The sequence below is a fragment of the Oncorhynchus clarkii genome, chromosome 7 (assembly GCF_045791955.1).
Source record: "Oncorhynchus clarkii lewisi isolate Uvic-CL-2024 chromosome 7, UVic_Ocla_1.0, whole genome shotgun sequence".
Taxonomy (NCBI): Eukaryota; Metazoa; Chordata; class Actinopteri; order Salmoniformes; family Salmonidae; genus Oncorhynchus; species Oncorhynchus clarkii.
In genome coordinates, this window is record NC_092153.1 from 60,300,116 (window position 1) to 60,325,909 (window position 25,794).

General features: G+C 43.8%; 1 protein-coding gene and 1 long non-coding RNA gene across 4 annotated transcripts in view; one reads left to right on the forward strand and one right to left on the reverse strand.

Moving 5' to 3' along the window:
• LOC139413576 (inositol 1,4,5-trisphosphate-gated calcium channel ITPR1-like) overlaps window positions 1-19,691 on the reverse strand; it is a 167,245-nt gene extending 147,554 nt beyond the window's left edge. For all 3 annotated transcript variants that reach the window (XM_071161094.1, XM_071161093.1, XM_071161095.1), the window contains exons 1-3: window positions 19,511-19,691; window positions 17,639-17,755; window positions 10,976-11,046 (exon numbers count right to left, since the gene is read on the reverse strand). In XM_071161094.1, the coding sequence (XP_071017195.1) occupies window positions 10,976-11,046; window positions 17,639-17,730 (163 nt within the window). In that variant the 5' untranslated portion in view covers window positions 17,731-17,755; window positions 19,511-19,691. The remainder of the gene's footprint in view (window positions 1-10,975; window positions 11,047-17,638; window positions 17,756-19,510) is intronic.
• Window positions 19,692-20,116: 425 nt separating this feature from the next.
• Window positions 20,117-23,418, forward strand: LOC139414366 (uncharacterized). Its single transcript, XR_011634876.1, has 2 exons — window positions 20,117-20,298; window positions 21,916-23,418. It is a non-coding gene; the product is annotated as an uncharacterized lncRNA (long non-coding RNA).
• Window positions 23,419-25,794: the final 2,376 nt, after the last annotated feature.

The window sequence follows — 25,794 nt, forward strand, 5'->3', positions numbered from 1 at the left end:
TGGCTAAGGTGTATGTAAACTTCTGACTTCAACTGTACATGGCTTATTGATAACAACTCTGTTTCCTACTATAGGCATTTGGCTGCCTAGTGATTCTAATGGTCTGATGTAAATAGTTGGCATCGGAGAGTTACCAAGTGCTTTTTAAAAATGTACCTTTATTTAACGAGACAAGTCAGTTAAGAACAAATTCTTATTTACAATGACGGCATACCCCAGCCAAACCCGGACGATGCTGGGCCAATTGTGCGCCGCCCTATGGGACTCCCAATCACGGCCGGATGTGATACAATAGTATTGAATAAACTCAACTGAAACACATCAATCCATTCAATATCTTTACACTATAAATGACACAGGGACGGTATACAGTGGGGCACAAAAGTATTTAGTCAGCCACCAATTGTGCAAGTTCTCCCACTTAAAAAGATGAGGGAAGCCTGTAATTTTCATCATAGGTACACTTCAACTAAAAAATCCAGAAAATCACATTGTAGGATTTTTAATGAAATTTATTTGCAAATTATGGTGGGAAATAAGTATTTTGTCAATAACAAAAGTTCCTCAATACTTTGTTATATACCCTTTGTTGGCAATGACAGAGGTCAAACATTTTCTGTAAGTCTTCAAAAGGTTTTCACACACTGTTGCTGGTATTTTGGCCCATTCCTCCATGCAGATCTCCTCTGGAGCAGTGATGTTTTGGGGATGTTGCTGGGCAACACGGACTTTCAACTCCCTCCAAAGATTTTCTATGGGGTTGAGTTCTGGAGACTGGCTAGGCCACTCCAGGACCTTGAAATGCTTCTTACGAAGCCACTCCTTCGTTGTGTTTCGTGTTTGGGATCATTGTCATGTCGAAAGACCCAGCCACGTTTCATCATCAATGCACTTGCTGATGGAAGGAGGTTTTCACTCAAAATCTCACGATACATGGCCCCATTCATTCTTCCCTTTACACGGATCAGTCGTCCTGGTCCCTTTGCAGAAAAACAGCCCCAAAGCATGATGTTTCCACCCCCATGCTTCACAGTAGGTATGGTGTTCTTTGAATGAAACTCAGCATTGTTTGTCCTCCAAACACACCGAGTTGAGTTTTTACCAAAATAGTTATATTTTGGTTTCATCTGACCATATGACATTCTCCCAATTTTCTTCTGGATCATCCAAATGCTCTCTAGCAAACTTCAGACGGGCCTGGACATGTACTGGCTTAAGCAGGGGGACACATCTGGCACGGCAGGATTTGAGTCCCTGGCGGCATAGTGTGTTACTGATGATAGGCTTTGTTACTTGTCCCAGCTCTCTGCAGGTCATTCACTAGGTCCCCCCGTGTGGTTCTGGGATTTTTGCTCACTGTTCTTGTGATCATTCTGACCCCACGGGGTGAGATCTTGCGTGGAGCCCCAGATCGAGGGAGATTATCAGTGGTCTTGTATGTCTTCAATTTCCTAATAATTGCTCCCACAGTTGATTTCTTCAAACCAAGCTGCTTACCTATTGCAGATTCAGTCTTCCCAGCCTGGTGCAGGTCTACAATTTTGTTTCTGGTGTCCTTTGACAGCTCTTTGGTCTTGGCCATAGTGGAGTTTGGAGTGTGACTGAGGTTGTGGACAGGTGTCTTTTGTACTGATAACAAGTTCAAACAGGTGCCATTAATACAGGTAACGAGTGGAGAACTGAGGAGCTACAGGTCTGTGAGAGCCAGAAATCTTGCTTGTTTGTAGGTGACCAAATACTTATTTTCCACCATAATTTGCAAATAAATTCATAAAAAATCCTACAATGTGATTTTTTTTCTCATTTTGTCTGTCATAGTTGAAGTGTACCTATGATGACAATTACAGGCCTCTCATCTTTTTAAGTAGGAGAACTTTCACGATTGGTGGCTGACTAAATACTTTTTTGCCCCACTGTATCTTGCCTAGGGAGGCAGCAGAACTGATAGGATCGGGCCAGACAAACAAGAATTTGCCTCCTCGTTACTTTGTCCTCAAGGCTGTCTTTACTCTGTTTTGGTGAAAGAACACCCTCTCAGCGGGCACACTGGAAACAGGGATAATCAACACAATCTTTGCCAATTTTGCCCAGTCGGAGTACAACTTGCGTCGTTTGACTGAGTAAAAATAGAAAAACACATGTATCGACGCTTACGAGCAGCTTGATGATTTATTAGCCTATGAAGTATATTTGCCTTTGAAGTTGGAGCACATCGACTGGTATTTCCATCAATTAATAAAAGCATTATTTTGCAATGGATGTTAGTTTTTTGTGGATAATTTGGCCGGCCACTATTTTATTAGCTTTTGATAACGGAAACCTTGCTGTCTGCCGGTGTCGCCACCATCTACCACGTGCTACTCCGGTACACAACCGGCGGGAGCTGCTACTCCGGTACACAACCGGCGGGAGCTGCTACTCCGGTAGACAACCGGCGGGAGCTGCTACTCCGGTAGACAACCGGCGGGAGCTGCTACTCCGGTAGACAACCGGCGGGAGCTGCTACTCCGGTAGACAACCGGCGGGAGCTGCTACTCCGGTAGACAACCGGCGGGAGCTGCTACTCCGGTAGACAACCGGCGGGAGCTGCTACTCCGGTAGACAACCGGCGGGAGCTGCTACTCCGGTAGACAACCGGCGGGAGCTGCTACTCCGGTAGACAACCGGCAGGAGCTGCTACTCCGGTAGACAACCGGCGGGAGCTGCTACTCCGGTAGACAACCGGCGGGAGCTGCTACTCCGGTAGACAACCGGCGGGAGCTGCTACTCCGGTAGACAACCGGCGGGAGCTGCTACTCCGGTAGACAACCGGCGGGAGCTGCTACTCCGGTAGACAACCGGCGGGAGCTGCTACTCCGGTACAAAACCGGCGGGAGCTGCTACTCCGGTAGACAACCGGCGGGAGCTGCTACTCCGGTAGACAACCGGCGGGAGCTGCTACTCCGGTAGACAACCGGCGGGAGCTGCTACTCCGGTAGACAACCGGCGGGAGCTGCTACTCCGGTAGACAACCGGCGGGAGCTGCTACTCCGGTACAAAACCGGCGGGAGCTGCTACTCCGGTAGACAACCGGCGGGAGCTGCTACTCCGGTAGACAACCGGCGGGAGCTGCTACTCCGGTAGACAACCGGCGGGAGCTGCTACTCCGGTAGACAACCGGCGGGAGCTGCTACTCCGGTAGACAACCGGCGGGAGCTGCTACTCCGGTAGACAACCGGCGGGAGCTGCTACTCCGGTAGACAACCGGCGGGAGCTGCTACTCCGGTAGACAACCGGCGGGAGCTGCTACTCCGGTAGACAACCGGCGGGAGCTGCTACTCCGGTAGACAACCGGCGGGAGCTGCTACTCCGGTAGACAACAGGCGGGGGAGCTGCTACTCCGGTAGACAACAGGCGGGAGCTGCTACTCCGGTACACAACCGGCGGGAGCTGCTACTCCGGTACACAACCGGCGGGAGCTGCTACTCCGGTACACAACCGGTGGGAGCTGCTACTCCGGTACACAACAGGCGGGAGCTGCTACTCCGGTACACAACAGGTGTACCTGAGTAGGTGGGAGCGACACCGTGTGCTAGCCAGCCATCTCCTGTCTACTGGAGCGCCCCTGCCTACATACTGGAGTTATAGCTTAAAAATTGACCAATAGAAGTTTAAAAAGGGAATGCCCACATGCAGGAATGTCCTGAATTGCAGGCAGCAGTTGCACCCTTCACTTTTTCTGCCCGTTTCCAAAAGCACTTTGTGTGTAGGCTATCTGGCGCACATTTAATTAGGCCCTAAAGATTATAGGCTTACGAACTAATGTCAGATGGTCCCAAATAAAGGAACACTTCAATGGTGCCTATAGATATAACATGCACAAGAATTATACATTTGTGCATTTTTTAAGGTAATGTTCTCTTTATTCAAACCCGACCGCCACCCATCGTTCCTTCATCCACACAATATTTCATGACCCTGAACCCACCCTACTAGGGTGACCACATGTCCTGGATCATGCGGGATTTTGACCCTTTGTCCCTCATTTAATCAACAAATTCAAACACAACTAATTTTTAAAAAATAATTTGATTTGTCAATTATTTCAGTCAGACATTCAGACTGGTCCCTTGCAGTCCCGTGACATATATATATTACAAATATAAAATATATATATATAAAATGTATATATATATATATATATATATATAAGGGTGTGGTGGCCTACTAGTGATGTTAAACACTCTCAATCGTTGTTGTCTGATCTGATATTCTGCACAGCGCAAGACGAGAAGTAGGCCAATGTCATAGGCCCATCGTCAAACAATCAGATTTCTCAAATCCTTTCGGGGTAAATTCCAGCTAAACTTGGCGAGGACAGCTTAACTACATACAAAAATAATGAAGGCCTAGAAAAGTAAGTAAATCGCCATATTAGACAAAGATATATAAGGCAATTTTGTCAAACTTGTGTGGCTCTCCATGCTCATTAGTTGCTCATACAACAAAAACACCCTAAAATCTCATAAGAAATTAGGTGATGGTTATAGTTGAATAGCTCATTTTCACAAGTTTGACAAAATTGCCTTGTGTGTGTATATTATATAACTCTTTGTCTAATACGGCCAAAACTGAACAGCTTGAGCCACTAGGTAGAATGTGCTTTGATTGAAACTAAATACAAGGCTAGGCTATATAGTCTGCTCTAATTTGCTCACGAACCAGTAACTCAATAAGATCTAAATGCATATTCTCATGAAACTGATTGAGATCAAATGATTGGCATGTAGATTCAGATTGGACATTCCACTGGTAAAACGTGAAGAATCATCATTCACAATTGACAGTGATGATGCCATGGCCTATTCTGAAATGAGGTATGCCTAACTTGGTGTTAGAGGGAGTTAAAAATATTACATGTTCTAGAGACAGTATGTGTGGGCATAGGCAGACATTGCAATTGGAGGATGTATTTTATGCATATTATTTATGCAAACTTATGTCATTTACATTTGTACTCCAACACCTAAAAACTACACCATAAGCGGGAAGGGGATTGTGTGTGTGTGTGTGTGGGGGTGGGGGGTACAAATGTTTTTATCATGTAGGCTACACTGTCCCGTGAATGTCAGCAAAATTTCTGAGTCAACCCGCACATCACTAGCCTGTGTATGTGTGTGTTTAAAGGGATACTTTGGCATTTTGGCAATGAGGCCCTTTATCTACCTAGCACTAGCAGATGACTAGAAGACTATGGGTATCTGCTAGCCATATGGCTGGAAAACTATGGGTATCTGCTAGCCATATGGCTGGAAGACTATGGGTATCTGCTAGCCATATGGCTGGAAGACTATGGGTATCTGCTAGCCATATGGCTGGAAGACTATGGGTATCTGCTAGCCATATGGCTGGAAGACTATGGGTATCTGCTAGAATGCTAGTTAGCATTGGCTCGTGAAACTACCTCTAACTTCTTTCATACTGGACACAGAGACATAAAAATGTTGTTTGCCTGCAAAACTGTATGTGTGCATGTGTGCGTGCCTGTAAAGTGGGGTGTGTCTGCTTACATTGGGAGGAAATGGTATGCATACCTCAGTAGTGAGGCCTGGTGGCCAGGGTTAGTCTGGCCCACAGCCAGCAGCATGCTAAAGTAAGGAGGGTTATCTCCACCATCTTTCAGAGCAGCTACACAGAAATTCTGCATCCCCCAACACACTATTTACTCTGAGGAGGAACTCTCCAAAATGGACGGCACACAGGGGGACTGTACTCCAGGCAGAAGTTGATCTAGGATCAGCTTACCCTCCCCAGGTCATAACCATCAGCAGGGGGGGGGGGGTAACTCTAGGGGTAACCTCACCCTACACCGTCCAGCCATCCGGCGGACACACTGCCTCCTCCGGAAGTCGTCTCAAAAAAGCACTTACCAATCTAAAGATTGGGATATAAATGGAAGTACAGTAACTCCCACTGAGTATACAGCAAGGTTTTTAGTGTTTGGCTGATGTTAAAAACACTAGGCAGAAACCGGTAAATGTTTGGTTTAACGTCTGGAAAAAGCATCCCTTAAATAAAAAGGCCATGCCAAGCTACAGAGAGAATCCAAATGAGTCACGTTTTGGTATAAAAAAAAAATTTGATCAGTTGAGGTCACAGTAGTGTTAGCCAAGTAGGCTACATCTCACCCTACACTATCATCTATAACTACCAACAACAATGTTCTTACTGTTAGAATACAGGCGACTTCAGGTCACAGCCCTGATTAAAGCCTTACAGGACACTGAACATACACACACAGACAGAGATAACTTGACTGAACATACACACACACACCGTTACTGCACAGAAAGATAGACTGACAGAGATGGACGGACAGAGAAAGAGTAGCCTCCTGGTGTTGGTAACAGTCTTCAAGGAGGAAATAAACTCAGAACTTCCATCGGACATCAACGCTCTAAGGAAAACAAAGCTTTAACGCTTAGAAATACAGTCCAATCTCCCTGCTTCGCTCTATCAGACTGCAGCTAACGGGCACAATGTATGCTAGACAGAGCCCCACTCGCCTTCAGCCACATCATGTAATGCGGAAACTAACATAACTCCTAGTATGAGTGGAATGCTTGTTAGTCTCAACTCCTTCCAGCATTGCTGAAACATGCTCATTTGTTCCTCTTAGGGCGACACTTAGACCTACCATGGATCCATATTACACTCCTTCCATTACTGCAAAGTACACCATCACAAAACACCATGCTTTTCTCACCTCTTCAGCGATTATTACACACACGAACACAGACAATTGCTAAAACCCCACAGAAATTGTGCATGGAACATCCACACATATTGAAATGGTGAACATACCGCAGTGCCGGGAAAAAGTGCTGATACTGAATGTTTTCCAATCTTTAACCAAAACCTAATATTAAATAAAGGGAACCTGAGTTAACAAATAACAAAAACTATTTATACTTAATAAAGTAATGCAACACCCAGTGCCCCTGTCTGAGAAAGTAACTGCCCCTTTACACTCAATAACTGGTTGTGCCACCTTTAGCTGCAATGACTGCAACCAAACACTTCCTGTAGTTGTTGATCAGTCTGTCACATTGCGGTGGAGGAATTTTGGACCACTCTTACATGCAGAACTTAACTAAGCAACATTTGCGGGTTTTCAAGTATGAACTGCTCGTTTCAAGTCCTGCCACAACATCTCAATTGGGATTAGGTCTGGACTTTGACTAGGCCATTCCAAAACTTCAAATGTGTTGCTTTTTAACCATTTTCATGTAGACTTGATTGTGTGTTTGGGATCATTGTCTTGATGCACGACCCAGCTGTGCTCCAGCTTCAGCTCACAGGCGGATGGCCTGACATTCTCCTGTAGAATTCTCTGATATACTGCAGAATTCATGGTTCCTTCTATTAAGGAAAGTCATCCATGTCATGAGGCAGCAAAGCATCCCCAAACCATCACACTACCACCACCATGTTTGACCGTTGGTATGAGGTTCTTACTGTGGAATGCAGTGTTTGGTTTTTCTCATCCAAAAAGTTTGCCAAAAAGTACCTGGAAGCACCTGGATGATCATCAAGACTCTTGGAAGAATGTTCTATGGACAGATGAGTCAAAAGTATAACTTTTTGGAAAACATGGGTCCCATTATGCCTGGTCAAAAACCAAACATTCCTTAAGGACCTCATACCAACGGTGAAGCGTGGTGGTGGTAGTGTGATGATTCCACAGTAAGGACCTCATCCCAACGGTGAAGCGTGGTGGTGGTAGTGTGATGATTCCACAGTAAGGACCTCATCCCAACGGTGAAGCGTGGTGGTGGTAGTGTGATGATTCCACAGTAAGGACCTCATCCCAACGGTGAAGCGTGGTGGTGGTAGTGTGATGATTCCACAGTAAGGACCTCATCCCAACGGTGAAGCGTGGTGGTGGTAGTGTGATGATTCCACAGTAAGGACCTCATCCCAACGATGAAGCGTGGTGGTGGTAGTGTGATGGTTTGGGGATGCTTTGCTGTATGGAAGTTCTGAATGAATCAAGCCTGAAAAAACAAAAACTCAACACAAATTATGATTGTGCCCTGCCTCCTATCTACATACTGGAGTTATAGCCAATACATAGCCTACCGCATATTACACAAAAACATAAACCAAAACTGATTTAAGAGGTCTTCGGTACATAATTGGTCTATACTCCAAAATTAAACAATTTGAGTAAACGCCTTTTGAGTGTGGACTGTATTATTATGCATACTGGATGGACTGGTTACCTTATGCTACACTCTAAAACTGCTATCTATGAGTCTGGGAGAGAACGAGTCTAGGCGATGCTGTTGGTTCATTAATTGTGCAGTGCGGCTTAGAGTTAGCCTAAATTAGTGAATTTGTATTTGGTTTGTTTGGTTTGAATAGCTTAATAGGGAATTTTTATATTTTCATAATTAATTGGGTGACACATTACCTTTAGCTATACAGAATATCTCACCACTATGCATTTCCAAATCAAATGTTATTGGTCACATACACGTGATTAGCAGATGTTATTGCGGGTGTAGTGAAATGCTCCTCTCTCCTTTATTCCTTTCTCCAGCATGCTGACGGGCTGTCAATTTAGTGAAATATGTTTCAATGTGAAAACATGTTACTATCAATGTTCACAAACAGATTTTAATTGGTTTCCTAAATTTACTACTGGGTAGCTGCAGGAACAAGGTTGGAGAGCACATGGCAGAATATCACCTGTTGGGGCAGTGAGAGCATGCTCCTCAAACAGGATTATCACCTGTTGAGACAGTGACAGCATACTCCTCAAACAGGAATATCACCTGTTGAGACAGTGACAGCATGCTCCTCAAACAGGAATATCACCTGTTGAGACAGTGACAGCATACTCCTCAAACAGGAATATCACCTGTTGAGACAGTGACAGCATGCTCCTCAAACAGGATTATCACCTGTTGAGACAGTGACAGCATACTCCTCAAACAGGATTATCACCTGTTGAGACAGTGACAGCATGCTCCTCAAACAGGAATATCACCTGTTGAGACAGTGACAGCATGCTCCTCAAACAGGATTATCACCTGTTGAGACAGTGACAGCATACTCCTCAAACAGGAATATCACCTGTTGAGACAGTGACAGCATGCTCCTCAAACAGGAATATCACCTGTTGAGACAGTGACAGCATGCTCCTCAAACAGGAATATCACCTGTTGAGACAGTGACAGCATGCTCCTCAAACAGGAATATCACCTGTTGAGACAGTGAGAGCATGCTCATCAAACAGGAATATCACCTGTTGAGACAGTGAGAGCATGCTCATCAAACAGGAATATCACCTGTTGAGACAGTGAGAGCATACTCCTCAAACAGGAATATCACCTGTTGAGACAGTGAGAGCATGCTCATCAAACAGGAATATCACCTGTTGAGACAGTGAGAGCATGCTCATCAAACAGGAATATCACCTGTTGAGACAGTGAGAGCATGCTCCTCAAACAGGATTATCACCTGTTGGGGCAGTGAGAGCATGCTCCTCAAACAGGATTATCACCTGTTGGGGCAGTGAGAGCATGCTCATCAAACAGGAATATCACCTGTTGAGACAGTGAGAGCATGCTCCTCAAACAGTGGTTGATGCGTGGAGTGAAATAAGTGTTGTATTCATTTCTCAGCTGCTACAAAACAGAGAAAGCGCACGGCCTCCACTTGCTATTCGAGTGCATACAGGTGATTTGTCTTTTTTCCCTGCCCCTGTTCACGCCCGTTTGATAATGGGCCGTTCTTAACCTAAACTAATTTCAAAATATGATCAATTGATGAGAGAACAGCTGTCCACCCTTTGTGCCACTTTTTCAAATCATCAGTAACGTGTAGTCATACGATGTAGCCCCTATGTTTTGATTTCTAAGACATTCTAAGGTTTGTATCCTTCACAACTAAAGTTGCCAAATAACTCTTAATGTAGCGTATAGGACCTGTTTTAAATGCTCACTTTATTACGCTCAACATTTCCATTTCATATGTGCAGTCACTGTAATGGGAAAAATATCCTTTCTATTTTATTCAGCTAAGTTCAATTTTATTGTTCTTACTATAAAATCATATCAAATAAAATAATGGCACAGGACTTAGGCATATCTTGTCAGCTAAATTAACTAGCCTGCAGCCTATGGCATATCCATAGCCAGATAACATAGTTGGCCAACTCCTATTCTGTTCTTACGAAATACATGTTCTTCATATCATAATGTTTCTTTAGACCTGTCTAAAATAAATAATGGATTTATTGTATGTTAAATTGACTTATTATACTTTCTTAAATGTAGATGCTCCAAATGCCCTCATCGTCGGCTTGTTCGTGTGGAGGCCTGGAGATGCTAAACGAGTATGTTAATTAACGGTCAATTACCGTGAGAACGTGAGTCTTTTGCATGACAACAACTGGCTGACAACATTTCATGAGCGCCACAGCCTTAGTCGCAAGTTCAGTTGTACTTCCTGTGACAGAGCTATATATAGCCCAACTGCAAAACCCAGAGAAACATCTTCCTTCATGGGCCTCAATATGTTCACAGCCTCACAACATAGGAAAGATGATACACAAACATACACTGATAAAAAACCCAGATACAAGGATCACACACACACACACACACACACACACACACACACACACACACACACACACACACACACACACACACACACACACACACACACACACACACACACACACACACACACACACACACACACACACACACACACACACACACACACACCAAAGCGAGCTGTGCTTTTTGAAGTCCATGTGGACAGGAGTGATACTGGCGATAGCACCATAGAAACGCAGTGTAACACAATAAGAAACATCTTCAGTGGAACACACTGTGTAAACAGGCAGGATTTACTGAGGTGATGTGATGCTGCGTGAGCTGCTATAGTAGAATGAGATGGGAGTATACCATTCTCTTACCTCTGAACTTTTTGGGGGGGTTGTTCAGGTCCCCTGTGTCGGGCTGTACCACACAGCGGTCATCTACCAGCCTGTGGAGGGAAGAGACAATGACACGTCAAGTCAGAAACACACAGGTAGTCGACCACACACCCTTCACATGCAAATAAACTTGAACAGTTTCAACATTATAAATGTGCACCACACATACAAATCTGCAAGCACATAGCTTTCTTTATTTTTCATATATAAGCCCCAGGCTCCAAACAAATGTGTACCCCTTTCCACAAGGGTTATTCATTCTAGGTTAGGGTATATCTGGAAGAAACCAGCATATTTTCAAATCGAAGGCTTTTATTTCATTGTTTCACAATAAAACCCTCCATTACATCCAAGCCCATTGTCCGCCTGAGATCTTGTAATAAAGCACCACGTACACCCATAAAAAGTACACAGTTTTTTCACAACACTTAACCACAGAGCTCTGTTTATTTTGACTCCCCCAGTCACTATATTTAGACCAATCACATACTTGTGGTTACACCACAAGGTTTCTTGTATCGCCGTGGCTCTTCTACAGTCCACCAATTATGAGGAAGAAATGAGAGGATTAGCTGGCCACAGCTAGTGGGCGAACTGACTAGCATTCCTGCCGCTGACAAATGTAGTTTTCTACTGGCTCATAATAACGGCTGTCTGGACCCCAGCCAGATACCACATCCATCCCAGTCATGTTCCTGTGGAGTTAACACACACACAGTCAGTCGTACTACACATGGACCTGTCTGCACCAGAGATACACCGCTCTGAAAATGACATAACACACTGAGGCTCCAGTCTACAGTGTCTACCTCCGGAGAGCATTATACAGCATTGCTATACTGAGCATGTGATTCATATTATAGTAAGTTGTCAGAAAAGAGAACCTATGACTAGGGCTGTGGCGGTCATGACATTTTGTCAGCAGGTGATTGTCATTCAAATAACTCTGTCTGTCTGGTCTCTGTCTGGTGGATGGTTAGTAATGTCTGATCTCTGTCTGGTGGATGGTTAGTAATGTCTGGTCTCTGTCTGTCCATGTCTTGTCTGTCTGGTGGTCTGTTAGTCTGGTCTGTCTGTCTGGTGGATGGTTAGTAATGCCTGGTCTCTGTCTGTCTGGGTCTGGTCTCTGTCTCGGTCTCTCGTCCGTGTCCGGTCTCTCCGTCCGTCCGTCCCCGGTCTCTCCGTCCGTCCGTCCCCGGTCTCTCCGTCCGTCCGGTCTCCGGTCTCTCCGTCCGTCCGGTCTCCGGTCTCTCCGTCCGTCCGGTCTCCGGTCTCTCCGTCCGTCCGGTCTCCGGTCTCTCCGTCCGTCCGGTCTCCGGTCTCTCCGTCCGTCCGGTCTCCGGTCTCTCCGTCCGTCCGTGTCCAGTCTCCACCGTCCGTCCGTCCGTCTCTATCCGTGTCCCTCCGTCCGTCCGTGTCCGGTCTCTCCGTCCGTCCATGTCCGGTCTCTCCGTCCGTCCGGTCCCTCCGTCCGTCCGGTCCCTCCGTCCGTCCGGTCCCTCCGTCCGTCCGGTCCCTCCGTCCGTCCGTCCGTCTCCGGTCTCCGCCTCTAGCCAGCACTAGCATTACTAACCATCCCTCTTGTAAATCACATGTAAACAGAATCAAACCAGCAGTTGATGGCTCGTCTTCGCAAACTGGAATAAATACTCTTCAAATACATCGTCTGCGCAGCAGAGAGCATGCAATATAATCAATGTATAGACAAAGCAAATAAGTAAGTGACAAGAAGTGTGGCAGAAGCACATTAATTTAAAGACAAATATTTTTTTATTTAACTAGGCAAGTCAGTTAAGAATAAATTCTTATTTTACAATGACAGCCTACCATTTACAATGACAGCCGGCCTAACCCATCCCCTAACCCGGACGATGCTGGGCGAATTGTGCGCCGCCCTATGGAACTCTCGATTACAACCGGTTGTGATACAGGCCAGGATCGAACCAGGGTCTGTAGTGACGCCTCTAGCACTGAGATGCAGTGCCTTAGACCGCTGCACCACTCGGGAGCCCAAAAGTGTTAATAATGTTATGGCATGTCTTAGTCACTGTGCGGAGTACAGTGCACACTATGCACACAGTGAGAAGTAGCACAGATGCACACAGTGAGAAGTAGCACAGATGCACACAGTGAGAAGTAGCACAGATGCACACAGTGAGAAGTAGCACAGATGCACACAGTGAGAAGTAGCACAGATGCACACAGTGAGAAGTAGCACAGATGCACACAGTGAGAAGTAGCACAGATGCACACAGTGAGAAGTAGCACAGATGCACACAGTGAGAAGTAGCACAGATGCACACAGTGAGAAGTAGCACAGATGCACACAGTGAGAAGTAGCACAGATGCACACAGTGAGAAGTAGCACAGATGCACACAGTGAGAAGTAGCACAGATCTGGATAAAATGGACCAAAATACATGACATTACGATTACAAGAGTCATACACTATGACATTCCCCTACATGTTATCTTGACCCAGAACAATAACCAAACCTGCATTGATCCATTATAACTGAAGTCAGGTGAGATTGATGGAGAATACAATGGACTGTACAGTTGTGGCCAAAAGTTTTGAGAATGACACAAATATTAATTTCCACAAAGGTTTGCTGCTTCAGTGTCTTTAGATATTTTTGTCAGATGTAATTATACTTCAGTATTCCATAGTAACAAGTCCCTGATGTTTTTCCTGGAGAGAAGTGGCATCTTTGCTGCCCTTCTTGACACCAGGCCATCCTCCAAAAGTCTTCACCTCACTGTGTGTGCAGATTACAGGTTGACCGAATATGATTTTTCAACGCCGATACCGATTAATGTAGGGCCAAAAAAACGGATACTGATTAAATCGGCCGATTTTTTTATTTGTAATAATGACAATTACAACAACACTGAATTAACACTTATTTTAACTTAATATAAAACATCAATAAAATCAATTTAGCCTCAAATAAATAATGAAACATGTTCAATTTGGTTTAAATAATGCAAAAACAAAGTGTTGGAGAAGAAAGTATTATGTGCCATGTAAAAATATATGCCATGTAAAAATGTGTGCCATGTAAAATATGTGCCATGTAAAAAAGCTAACATTTTAGTTCCTTGCTCAGAACATGAGGACATATGAAAGTTGGTGGTTCCTTTTAACATGGAATATTGAAGTCTCAAGGTAAGAGGTTTTAGGTTGTAGTTAATATAGTATTTATAGGACTATTTATCTCTATACCATTTGTATTTCATATACCTTTGACTATTGGATGTTCTTATAGGCACTATAGTATTGCCAGTGTAACAGTATAGCTTCCATCCCCCTCCTCGCCCCTACCTGGGCTCAAACCAGGAACACATCGACAACAGCCACACTCGAAGCATCGTTACCCATTGCTCCACAAAAGCCGCGGCCCTTGCAGCGCAAAGGGAATAACTACTCCAAATCTAAAAGCGAGTGATGTTTGAAACAGTATTAGCGCACACCCAGCTAACCATTTCACATTGGTAACACCAGCCATTAGGCTGATAGGCTTGAAGTCATAAACAGGGCTGTGTTTGCGAAGAGCTGCTGGCAAAACGCACGAAAATGCTATTTGAATCAGACTTAATTATAACATAATAACACACAGAGATACGAGCCTTTGGTCATTAATATGATCGAATCCGGAAACTATCATTTCGAAAACAAGACATTTATTCTTTCAGTGAAATACGGAACCGTTCAATATTTTATCTAACGGGTGGCATCCCCAAGTCTAAATATTCTTGTTACATTGCACAGCGACAGCGCCGAAACCTGAAGGATCTGGAGAAGGTCTGTATGGAGAAGTGGGCCACAATCCCTGCTGCAGTGTGTGCAAACCTGGTCAGGAACTACAGGAAACGTATGATCTCTGTAATTGCAAACAAAGGTTTCTGTACCAAATATTCAGTTCTGCTTTTCTGATGTATCAAATACTTATGTCCTGCAATAAAATGCAAATTAATTACTTAAAAATCATACAATGTGATTTTCTGGATTTTTGTTTTAGATTCCGTCTCTCACAGTTGAAGTGTACCTATGATAAAAAATTACAGACCTCTACATGCTTTGTAAGTAGGAAAACCTGCAAAATCGTCAGTGTATCAAATACTTGTTCTCCCCACTGTATCTGTAGTAACTGTGGGAATATTTGCTGGTGTTTTTATAGTCTAATGTCCAATTTGTATTTTTATTTGCTCAGAAAAGCAGGCTGCTAGTTGGGGAACCCTGTTGTAGGAGAATTCCTGTGGAGTGTGTTTACGCGTTCTCACTGGTATTATGACCCTATATAAATGTTTTCTCTTGCTCATACACAAACAGAACTAATCATTGTGTGTCCAATATTGTCTATGGATCACCAACAGTCTACACATACCATACACAGGCATCCTCCCTACCTTTCTCCATCTGGGTTAAATCCTTTCTCCCTCCCTCCCTCCCAGACACATCTCTCGCACACAATCACACCTTACAATCGGGCCGACTCTTTTCTCTGTATATATCAATGATGTTTCTCATGCTGCGGGCGATTCCCTGATCCACCTCTACGCAGACGACACCATTCTATATACTTCCGGCCCGTCCTTGGACACTGTGCTATCTAACCTCCAAACGAGCTTCAATGCCATACAGCACTCCTTCCGTGGCCTCCAACTGCTCTTAAACGCTAGTAAAACCAAATGCATGCTTTTCAACCGTTCGCTGCCTGCACCCGCACGCCTGACCAGCATCACCACCCTGGATGGTTCCGACCTTGAATATGTGGACATCTATAAGTACCTAGGTGTCTGGCTAGACTCTAAACTCTCCTTCCAGACCCATATCCAACATCTCCAATCGAAAATTAAATCAAGAGTCGGCTTTCTATTCCGCAACAAAGCCTCCTTCACTCACGCCGCCAAACTTACCCTAGTAAAACTGACTATCCTACCGATCCTCGACTTCGGCGACGTCATCTACAAAATTGCTTCCAACACTCTACTCAGCAAACTGGATGCAGTTTATCACAGTGCCATCCGTTTTGTCACCAAAGCACCTTATACCACCCACCACTGCAACTTGTATGCTCTAGTCGGCTGGCCCTCGCTACATATTCGTCGCCAGACCCACTGGCTCCAGGTCATCTACAAGTCCATGCTAGGTAAAGCTCCGCCTTATCTCAGTTCACTGGTTACGATGGCAACACCCATCCGTAGCACGCGCTCCAGCAGGTGTATCTCACTGATCATCCCTAAAGCCAACACCTCATTTGGCCGCCTTTCGTTCCAGTTCTCTGCTGCCTGTGACTGGAACGAATTGCAAAAATCGCTGAAGTTGGAGACTTTTATCTCCCTCACCAACTTCAAACATCTGCTATCCGAGCAGCTAACCGATCGCTGCAGCTGTACATAGTCTATTGGTAAATAGCCCACCCATTTTCACCTACCTCATCCCCATACTGTTTTTATTTATTTATTTTTATTTTTCTGCTCTTTTGCACACCAATCTCTACCTGTACATAACCATCTGATCATTTATCACTCCAGTGTTAATCTGCATAATTGTAATTATTTGCCTACCTTCTCATGCCTTTTGCACACAATGTATATATAGACTCCCCTTTTTTCTACTGTGTTATTGACTTGTTAATTGTTTACTCCATGTGTAACTCTGTGTTGTCTGTTCACACTGCTATGCCTTATCTTGGCCAGGTCGCAGTTGCAAATGAGAACTTGTTCTCAACTAGCCTACCTGGTTAAATAAAGGTGAAATAAAAAAAAATAAAAAAAATAAAAAAATTATCATTGTGTGTTAATTAGTTCCCGCCTATTTCCCATTCTTCCCAGTCTACATACCATCATGGTCATGGAGATACCCAGGACCAGACTCCCACTTCAAAGGGCTTAGTTTGACCAGCTCTGTTCTTTGAGAAAAGTGGGAATGTCATTTACCCTTCCAAACCACTCTGTATCAGTGGCCCACAGATGGCAGAGGGGCCCCTGAGCAGCACACACACAGCTCTGTGTGCCAGTACCTCCCTGCCATGATAACACTAACTTTCAGACTCACAGGCCACACCACCTCTCCTGTGATTCATCTCCACAGCATTCCTCTCTCAAACCCACACTCATCTTACGATTGGGGACTCACACCACCACTACAGACTAAAGTCCTTTATATATGCACTGCAGAGCTTTGAAGGCAGTACCTTAATGACCTTCTCACGTGTACATGAAGCTATGAATTTACCCTTAAAGGGATAGCTCCCTCCACAATTAAAGTTTGTCATGCATGTGCAGACCTCAAAAGTGCCCTAATGTCCAGGTGAGTACATGTCCCATGGCATCTGCTGAGTAGATGCAGCTATATTCCTCCATTCCAAATGATTGGGAAATATATAGGCACCATCTAAAATGATTACATTAGACCAGGGCAGTTCAATGTCTGGGGTCAGTCTGGGGAGGGCCAAAACACTTGGTTTAGGGACTGATTAATTAACACCAGGTAGAAACAAAAAAACAAGTGTTTCTGCACTCCAGGACCAGAATTGACCAGCCCTGCATTAGAAGACCTATGTTACCACCATTGCCATTCATTGCCAGTAAGTGATAATTGCTAAAGGAGGGATGGGATAGGTGAACTTAACTCACCCCAGAGTGCTGATGAAACCGTTGGTGGAGCCCTCTGCATACAGGGAGCAGATGTCCCCGATGTGCAGAAAACTGGACATCTTATCTGACATGTCTCACACACACACTGGTTCACACCTGGAGGAGAGTAGAGGCAGGAATTTTACAATCATATAAAGAGAATCACAACACACACTAACAAATGACTATAGGGCCTGAGTTTTCCCAGACCTGGGCAGGTCACACAGTCAGGAATAACCATAAGAGTGACATTTTGTGCATCTTCACTTTGTCAGGTCATCCTCCTAACCCTGTAAACTGTAAAGACATTACAATCCTGCATATATAAATTACTGTTTATTTGTATTACAAATTAACAGGGAATCAATTCAAACTGGGGTAAAATTGTAACATGTATCTTGGAAACACAAGTCCTTGCCATCAGTAGATTTCAGATTCCAACATCCACCTTGGATTTCCTTACATTACATTATTCTAATGGAGCAGAACGTTGGTTTCCCAGTTCTAGTGAGGTGATTTGGAACAGAGGAAACCCGGAGAGAAAGAGAGCAGGAGGTTTTGCATGGGGCCAGGCACTATCTGATGCTCCAGCCTGGTGTAGCTGGGTGAGGGGTAAACAGTTAATGATTAGGAGAGGCAGAGAGAAACAGGAAGAACATGCAGCTGTATGTAGTATACCTGCTCTGGGCTATAGGGTGGAAGGAGTGTTAGACCAGTCAGTTCACAGTGTTTTATTGTAGCACTGATCCAGGCTGGGTTACAATCCGGGTTGGATTCAACCCCCTTTCAATTCAGGGAATGAAAATGGCCCTTACTTTGTATTGGACTTGAACTGAATTATAAAAGGACTGACCCCAACCCTGATTAGAATACAATGAATGAGGCCATGACTATTGGGGTGAAACATGGTCTAGTGCATGGTTACTGCACTACAGGTGTTATAGTACATAGTGAGTAAAGCAGTGTCCTGTGCTGTGTTGTTTAGAGCCTAGAGCCCAGTCGATTTCCTGATCACTTAGTCTCGTGTTACTATACTCCCCATGTCACGCTCACCACGAACAGCGAGGACGCCTGGAAACTGAGGCTACAGAGCACTTGACCTGTCCAGGAAAAACTCCAGACCCTAATTGTAGGCTGTCATTGGGGCTTAGAGCTTTTCCTGTTCATGTGGCTAGTAAAGAAAAACTCCTGGAACATATTGTACCTCCTGAGTCTTGACTCACATTGGTGACATTTGTGTCTTTCAGAACTCAATGACAGGCTACTAAACTTGCACAGAAGGAGCTCTATCTACACATTTGCATTATTTGCCTACACTGCGACATCATCCATTAGAGTACATCGAGGTTGATCTTAACATATTTTCAGACCTATGTGGTTTTGAACATACTTCTAAACATACTCAAGGAAAATAAACATGGAGATCAATTCACCCCATCATACCACCTCAAGACCAAATAGCCAAACAATTAGTAGGCAACAGTAACTCATGACATAGGCTCCTGTAATTTATGTCCATCAACATGATGCCCAAGTCAATGGGTAAATTGTCAGCATCAAATCCATGACCATGTTTAGCCCATTTTAGGTAGCCTTCAAATCCCTTCCAATTTCACTGAACTTCAACACATCCCGAGACGAGTTGCCTAATAAATCAGGCTCTGATACCAGTTTACTAGTCTCATAGCCTTTCGAATCCGAGTGTGGAAGTATGTCTCTCATCTCGGCAATAAAATGTGTCCGTGGAAAAAATCATGACTGCCCGTTCATGATGACAGATACATTTCTGCGCTTCTTCCCACGCCACAAGTAATACATATTTAACAGGCGGGGATGCTACCCAAAACTGTACAGAGTTGTGCTAAACTTTACCTTCGCTGTGGTAAGTGTTTGGGAACGACGCGCACGGCTGGGTCAACGGGACAGCATTACAGCGATATACCGCTTTCAGCTCATCTATAGCACCAGATCCCGTTAGCGAGTTAAGTCCGATTTCTTTTTTTTTAACTTTTTTTTTTTTTTTTTTTACCGCTAATCACCCTGCCATCCGTTCGTTTACTACGTGAGCGTTCGTCCCAGCTCGAAGCTCTGTTGCCTCTCAGAAAACACTGGTCTCTGGGAAATGATGTTTATGGAATGGTTCTTTCAGATAAGTAACAAGGCCTAAAGCACATTTATGACTACAACTCCCACAGTGTGGTGGAGCGTTGCACGGAAACTTCTCCATCCAAACTTTAGACAAATTGCTGAAGGAAGTGACATTGAATTTTCGATCAAGAAATGCACTCACACATGCTTTTATGCCACACATTGATCAGGTTTGACCTTTGTTGATGGCAACACAACCAATAATACATTATATACAAGTAGCTATGAACTAAATGGGTTATGAGTATCTGCTGCCTTGTACGGTTCGTTTACTCTACCCGGCATGTACACAACCAAGCGGAAAATCGCCGCGTGCCGCTTAGTCCGCCCAGTGCTTGGCAGCATAAGTTCGAGTGTGCGTCAAGAATTCAGCATAGCAAGTTTGTAAGAAGGTTTGGTTATTAATAAGTGGGTAAATAGTTCAATAGTAATATGCTTTAAAACGCTCTGGTGACAAACAAACTTTGCTGCCCTGTTTACAATTGTCCACATGGCTGGAAGAAGCTATTCAAGTAAGTATATACATTTTGAAAATGGTAAAATAAACTGTATTATTAGCTAACTAGCTAGCAGGCTAACTCAAATGAGTTGCTAAATGAGCTTTCTAGCTATCTAGCCAACTTTACATACTGTATAGATAGCTAGCTAAGTAAAATAAACATCACCAGCCACTAAACTTCATATTAGCTACCTATCTTGATATATTGATCACTGTAAAAAACAAACTCCAAATGCATTTGTAGGTAACTAGTTAACATCCATGGAGGAGGGTGAAAGTATAGTAGCCCCAACTGTCAAAGTGAGTAGACTATTCTGGATAGGGCAGGTACTTTTGTGTAGTTCCAGTCCTTAGGAGTGAGGACAGAGATAATAGTAACATAATATTCAGTGCTGTGTAATTAGATTACAATGAAGTCTGTTTCTTGTGGGGTTCTGTCCTCAGATAAAGAGGGCTATGAAAGCCTGTCCCAATGAAGAGCAGTGGTTCTCAGTCCTGGTGACTCAAATAGGTGTACGTTTTTGCCTTAGCACTGCACAGCTAATTCAATTAATCAACTCCTTAAGCTTCAAGTGGTGTTTATGTATTCATTTGTGATGCTATCCTTGATATGATCTTATTGTGTGTGTGCACATGCATCTATCAATCGAATGTTATGTTGATTTGTTATAAGGGATATTATACTTCAGTAATCCAGTTACCTGGGGAAAGATTATTGGAATCTGTATGGGTAGCTGGACAGGTAGGATGACTGACAATAGTGAAGGCGAACAGGTGGTCACAGGTCAGGTGACAGGAATGGATGAGACTGAGGCAGGAATTTCTTTAACCACAAAGTGGTATATTTACTGGGTAGGTTGTCTGTGCTGCATAACAACGGAAACAGAATAACATAATCAAATTCAAATCAGAAAGTCAAATCATTCTCATTATTAACAGAATGAGGTAATTCCGCAATAAGGTTCTGTAGGAATTGAATATGAAGCAGAATGAGTCATTTAGGATCATAACCATTCATCATAGTCATGAGAAGAATAATACATATAAATTGATCAGTTATCAGTTATTCAATCTGTAATCTCTCATCAGTTTGATATCAGAATTGATCAGTTCAGCAAACAGTTACGTTTCATATTTCATCCTTTCAGGTTTGTCTTCATATGTACATGTAATTTCATTACATATTAACCATATATTAATGGCATAACTGGCCTGAGATGATCTGTAGGGCTGTGATCAATGTCCATTTACATAACACAATAGGTTTGAAGCGTGCACTCCAAGCCGCTCTCTGCGGTAATAACTCTAATCAATAACTGATGGCCCGGTCTCCCGATCGCAACAGATAGTTCAGATGAAAGGTAACAGATTCGGTGGACTTACGTTGATTCATGGACGCACAGACTGTCTGGATTAGACAGGGTTGAGAAAGCAGCGAGGTCGGGCGGTGGCGATTTCCTCCTTTAATGAGTTGATCAGTAGGACATTTCCACCTGACCTAATTAAAGCACCCCTGGCCTAGCTGAGCAAGTGGCCATGAATTAAAGGACGATTCCACCAACTCCATGGGCCTTTTTACACCTGCTGATGTTAAAGTCTAATAATGACATTATCGTACATATTCCTACAGATACCTTGCAACTGGAGATTCTTTCAAAAAGATTGCCTACATTTACTGTGTAGGGCACTACAAGGTAAGGTGACCAGGGCCATCTGGGGCTGCCTCCTGGAGGAATTCAGGCGTGTGAAGGCTGTCCTGCAAAACTTCATGAGGATGGACATAAGGACCAGGAGGGGATCTGCAGCTCGCCACTGTGTGCCAGAGAAGAAGTCTGGCGCGCTCAGGACGTTTCAAGGATGGGGTCCAACAACGCAGCAAGAGAGGCATCCATGTGCGGACATCTTCACCTCCTACTTCTTTGAAGAGGGTGCTGTTCCCTGGCAACACCATGACTACACTATGCACAACCAAAGGCTCTTAAGAGCCATCCACATTGCAATAAGAGTATTCTTCCATTTACTTAGCTATGTCAACTGCAGTTATTCCATTCTGTTTCTCTCCCTTTGATTTCTACTTCTCAGGCGAGAGTGTTGTTTAGGTAAGGGTGTGATGTCTGTACAAAAACTAATTTAGAACAATTAGACACCCTATAACCCACACACACACTCATGTATCAATCTGATTGATGGATTGTGTTGTGCGCTAAGCAGGCTCATGTGTATAACTGTGGCTCCTTCCACCTTCAAATGATAGGCAAGAGGGCCAACTATGGAGAGTAGTAAGACACTTTCTATAACTACGCTATATTGTTTGTCCTCGTGTGTCCGTTCATGTTTATCAGTATAAAGTACTTTGCAGCCACTTAGTGTGGACACCAGGTGAGGCCACACACACAGCTTCCTGTTGAACACTGTCTCTTTAACCACCTTATTTTCTCAATAAGTCTCTCTCCTTCACTTCATCCCTCTCTCCCCTTCTCCCTAAATCCTCTAGGTTATATCAGCTGTGTCGGTAAACACCTCCCGCATCTGAACTGGCTACATAGAGGGCACAGCATGATCAGAGGTGAGAGGTCACTTGGTCAGGTCAACAGGAAGTATTATTAAAGGGATGCTTTACATTTAAATACAGATAGAGATTTAGTAGTCCCAGAGTTAATGATCCAAGGTCAGTTTTGCATTTCACCACCTGATGATTATGATGACTGACAGTGTTAGAATAAAAAAAGAGGCTTAAACATGCTCGCTCTCATCTGCCGGTATGTTTTGATGTGAGAGAGGATGCCAAACCCCAGTCCCGTCATCGCCACCTCACCCGCTCTTAAGATAACCTTCGGGCCAACTGGGAGCCCAAGGCTGTTTTAGGAGACACCACTAGACACTATTATCTAATTGTGATGAACTGAGAATATTAGGCACTGATTCTTTAATCATATGTGGAATTCCCTGCTCCTATGTTCTTACTTCTTTCCCTTTCTGTCTTTTACACCATCTCTCGCCACCTCTTTCTTACTCTGTTTTTATAATGCACAGCAGATGTGCATGGCAGTACAGATTGAACATGTATTTCTAATATTTATAATGCATTTATTTATAACACTTAACTTCTTTCAATAAAGCGTTTCACATTCTCTATTGGTTGAAATTAAGTCTCATTTGATGAAATACTACACCTATCATGTTTCAGATCAATGCAGATGAAGGAAATTAGATATTGATATTAACTGGTTTGAGTATTTACATGATGTAGTGTACTGTTTTTTTTATTTTATTCTATTTCTGTATATATGAATTACAAATCAGCCTTTAACCAGTTAAATCATATTTCTAGTCTATTGCATAGGTAAACACTGTTGATGTGTATAATTGTAATACATACAAGCTGACACAGCATCATTCAAAGACTGGAATTTGATACTCCTGGAATTGGATATGACTGAAAAATAATCTCAGACATTCGTACCTGAACTGCACCTTTTATTTGCCAAGGTAGAGTACATGATCAGTGAATATATTACATGTACAGGCTGCAATGTGGGGATCTCATGCATGGTAATAACTACATTTATATTAAACTCAGCAAAAAGAGTAACTTCCCTTTTTCAGGGCCCTGTCTTTCAAAGATAATTAGTAAAAATCCAAATGACTTCACAGCTCTTCATTGTAAAGGGTTTAAACACTGTTTCACATGCTTGTTCAATGAACCATAAATAATTCATGAACTTTCACCTGTGGAACGGTTGTTAAGACACTAACAGCTTACAGACGGTAGGCAATTAAGGGAATGGTTATGAAAACTTAGGACACTAAAGAGGCCTTTACTGACTGGAAAAACACCAAAAGAAAGATGCCCAGGGTCCCTGCTCATCTGCGTGAACGTGCCTTAGGCATGCTGCAAGGAGGCATGAGGACTGCAGATGTGCTCAGGGCAATAAATTGCAATGTCCGTACTGTGAGACGCCTAAGACAGCGCTACAGGGAGACAGGACGGACAACTGATCGTCCTCGTAGTGGCAGACCACGTGTAACAACACATGCACAGGATCGGTACATCCAAACATCACCTGCAGGACAGGTACAGGATGGCAACAACTGCCCGAGTTACACCAAAAATGCACAATCCCTCATCCCTTTTATTTTACCTTTATTTAACCAGGTGGCTAGTTGAGAACAAGTTCTCTTTTGCAACTGCAACCTGGCCAAGATAAAGCAAAGCAGTGTGACACAGACAACACAGAGTTACACATGGAGTAAACAATAAACAAGCCAATAACACAATAAACAAGTCAATGACACAGTAGAAAAAAGAAAGTTTATATACAGTGTGTGCAAAAGGCATGAGGAGGTAGGCAATAAATAGGCCATAGGAGTGAATAATTACAATTTAGCAGATTAACACTGGAGTGATAAATGAGCAGATGATGATGTGCAAGTAGAGATACTGTTGTGCAAAAGAGCAGAAAAGTAAATAAAAACAGTATGGGGATGAGGTAGGTAGATTGGGTGGGCTATTTACAGATGGACTATGTACAGCTGCAGCGATCGGTTAGCTGCTCAGATAGTTGATGTTTAAAGTTGGTGAGGGAAATAAAAGTCTCCAACTTCAGCGATTTTTGCAATTCGTTCCAGTCACTGGCAGCAGAGAACTGGAAGGAAAGGCGGCCAAATGAGGTGTTGGCTTTGGGGATGATCAGTGAGATATAACTGCTGGAACGTGTGCTACGGGTGGGTGCTGTTATCGTGACCAGTGAACTGAGATAAGGCGGAGCTTTACCTAGCATAGACTTATAGATGACCTGGAGCCAGTGGGTCTGGCGACGAATATGTAGCGAGTGCAAACCGACTAGATCATACAGGTTGCATTGGTGGGTGGTATAAGGTGATTTGGTAACAAAACGGATGGCACTGTGATAGACTGCATCCAGTTTGCTGAGTAGAGTATTGGAAGCTATTTTGTAGATGACATCGTCGAGGATCGGTAGGATAGTCAGTTTTACTAGGGTAAGTTTGGCGACGTGAGTGAAGGAGGCTTTGTTGCGAAATAGAAAGCCTATTCTAGATTTGATTTTATTGGAGATGTTTAATATGAGTCTGGAAGGAGAGTTTACAGTCTAGGCAGACACTGAGGTATTTGTAGTTGTCCACATATTCTAGGTCGGAACCGTCCAGGGTGGTGATGCTAGTCGGGCGGGTGCAGGCAGCGAACGGTTGAAAAGCATGCATTTGGTTTTACTAGCGTTTAAGCACAGTTGGAGGCCACGGAAGGAGTGTTGTATGGCATTGAAGCTCGTTTGGAGGTTAGCACAGTGTCCAAGGAAGGGCCAGAAGTATACAGAATGGTGTCGGCTGCATAGAGGTAGATCAGGGAATTGTCCGAAGCAAGAGCGACATCATTGATATATACAGAGAAAAGAGTCGGCCCGAGAATTGAACCCTGTGGTACCCCCATAGAGACTGCCAGAGGTCCGGACAACATGCCCTCCGATTTGACACACTGAACTCTGTCTGC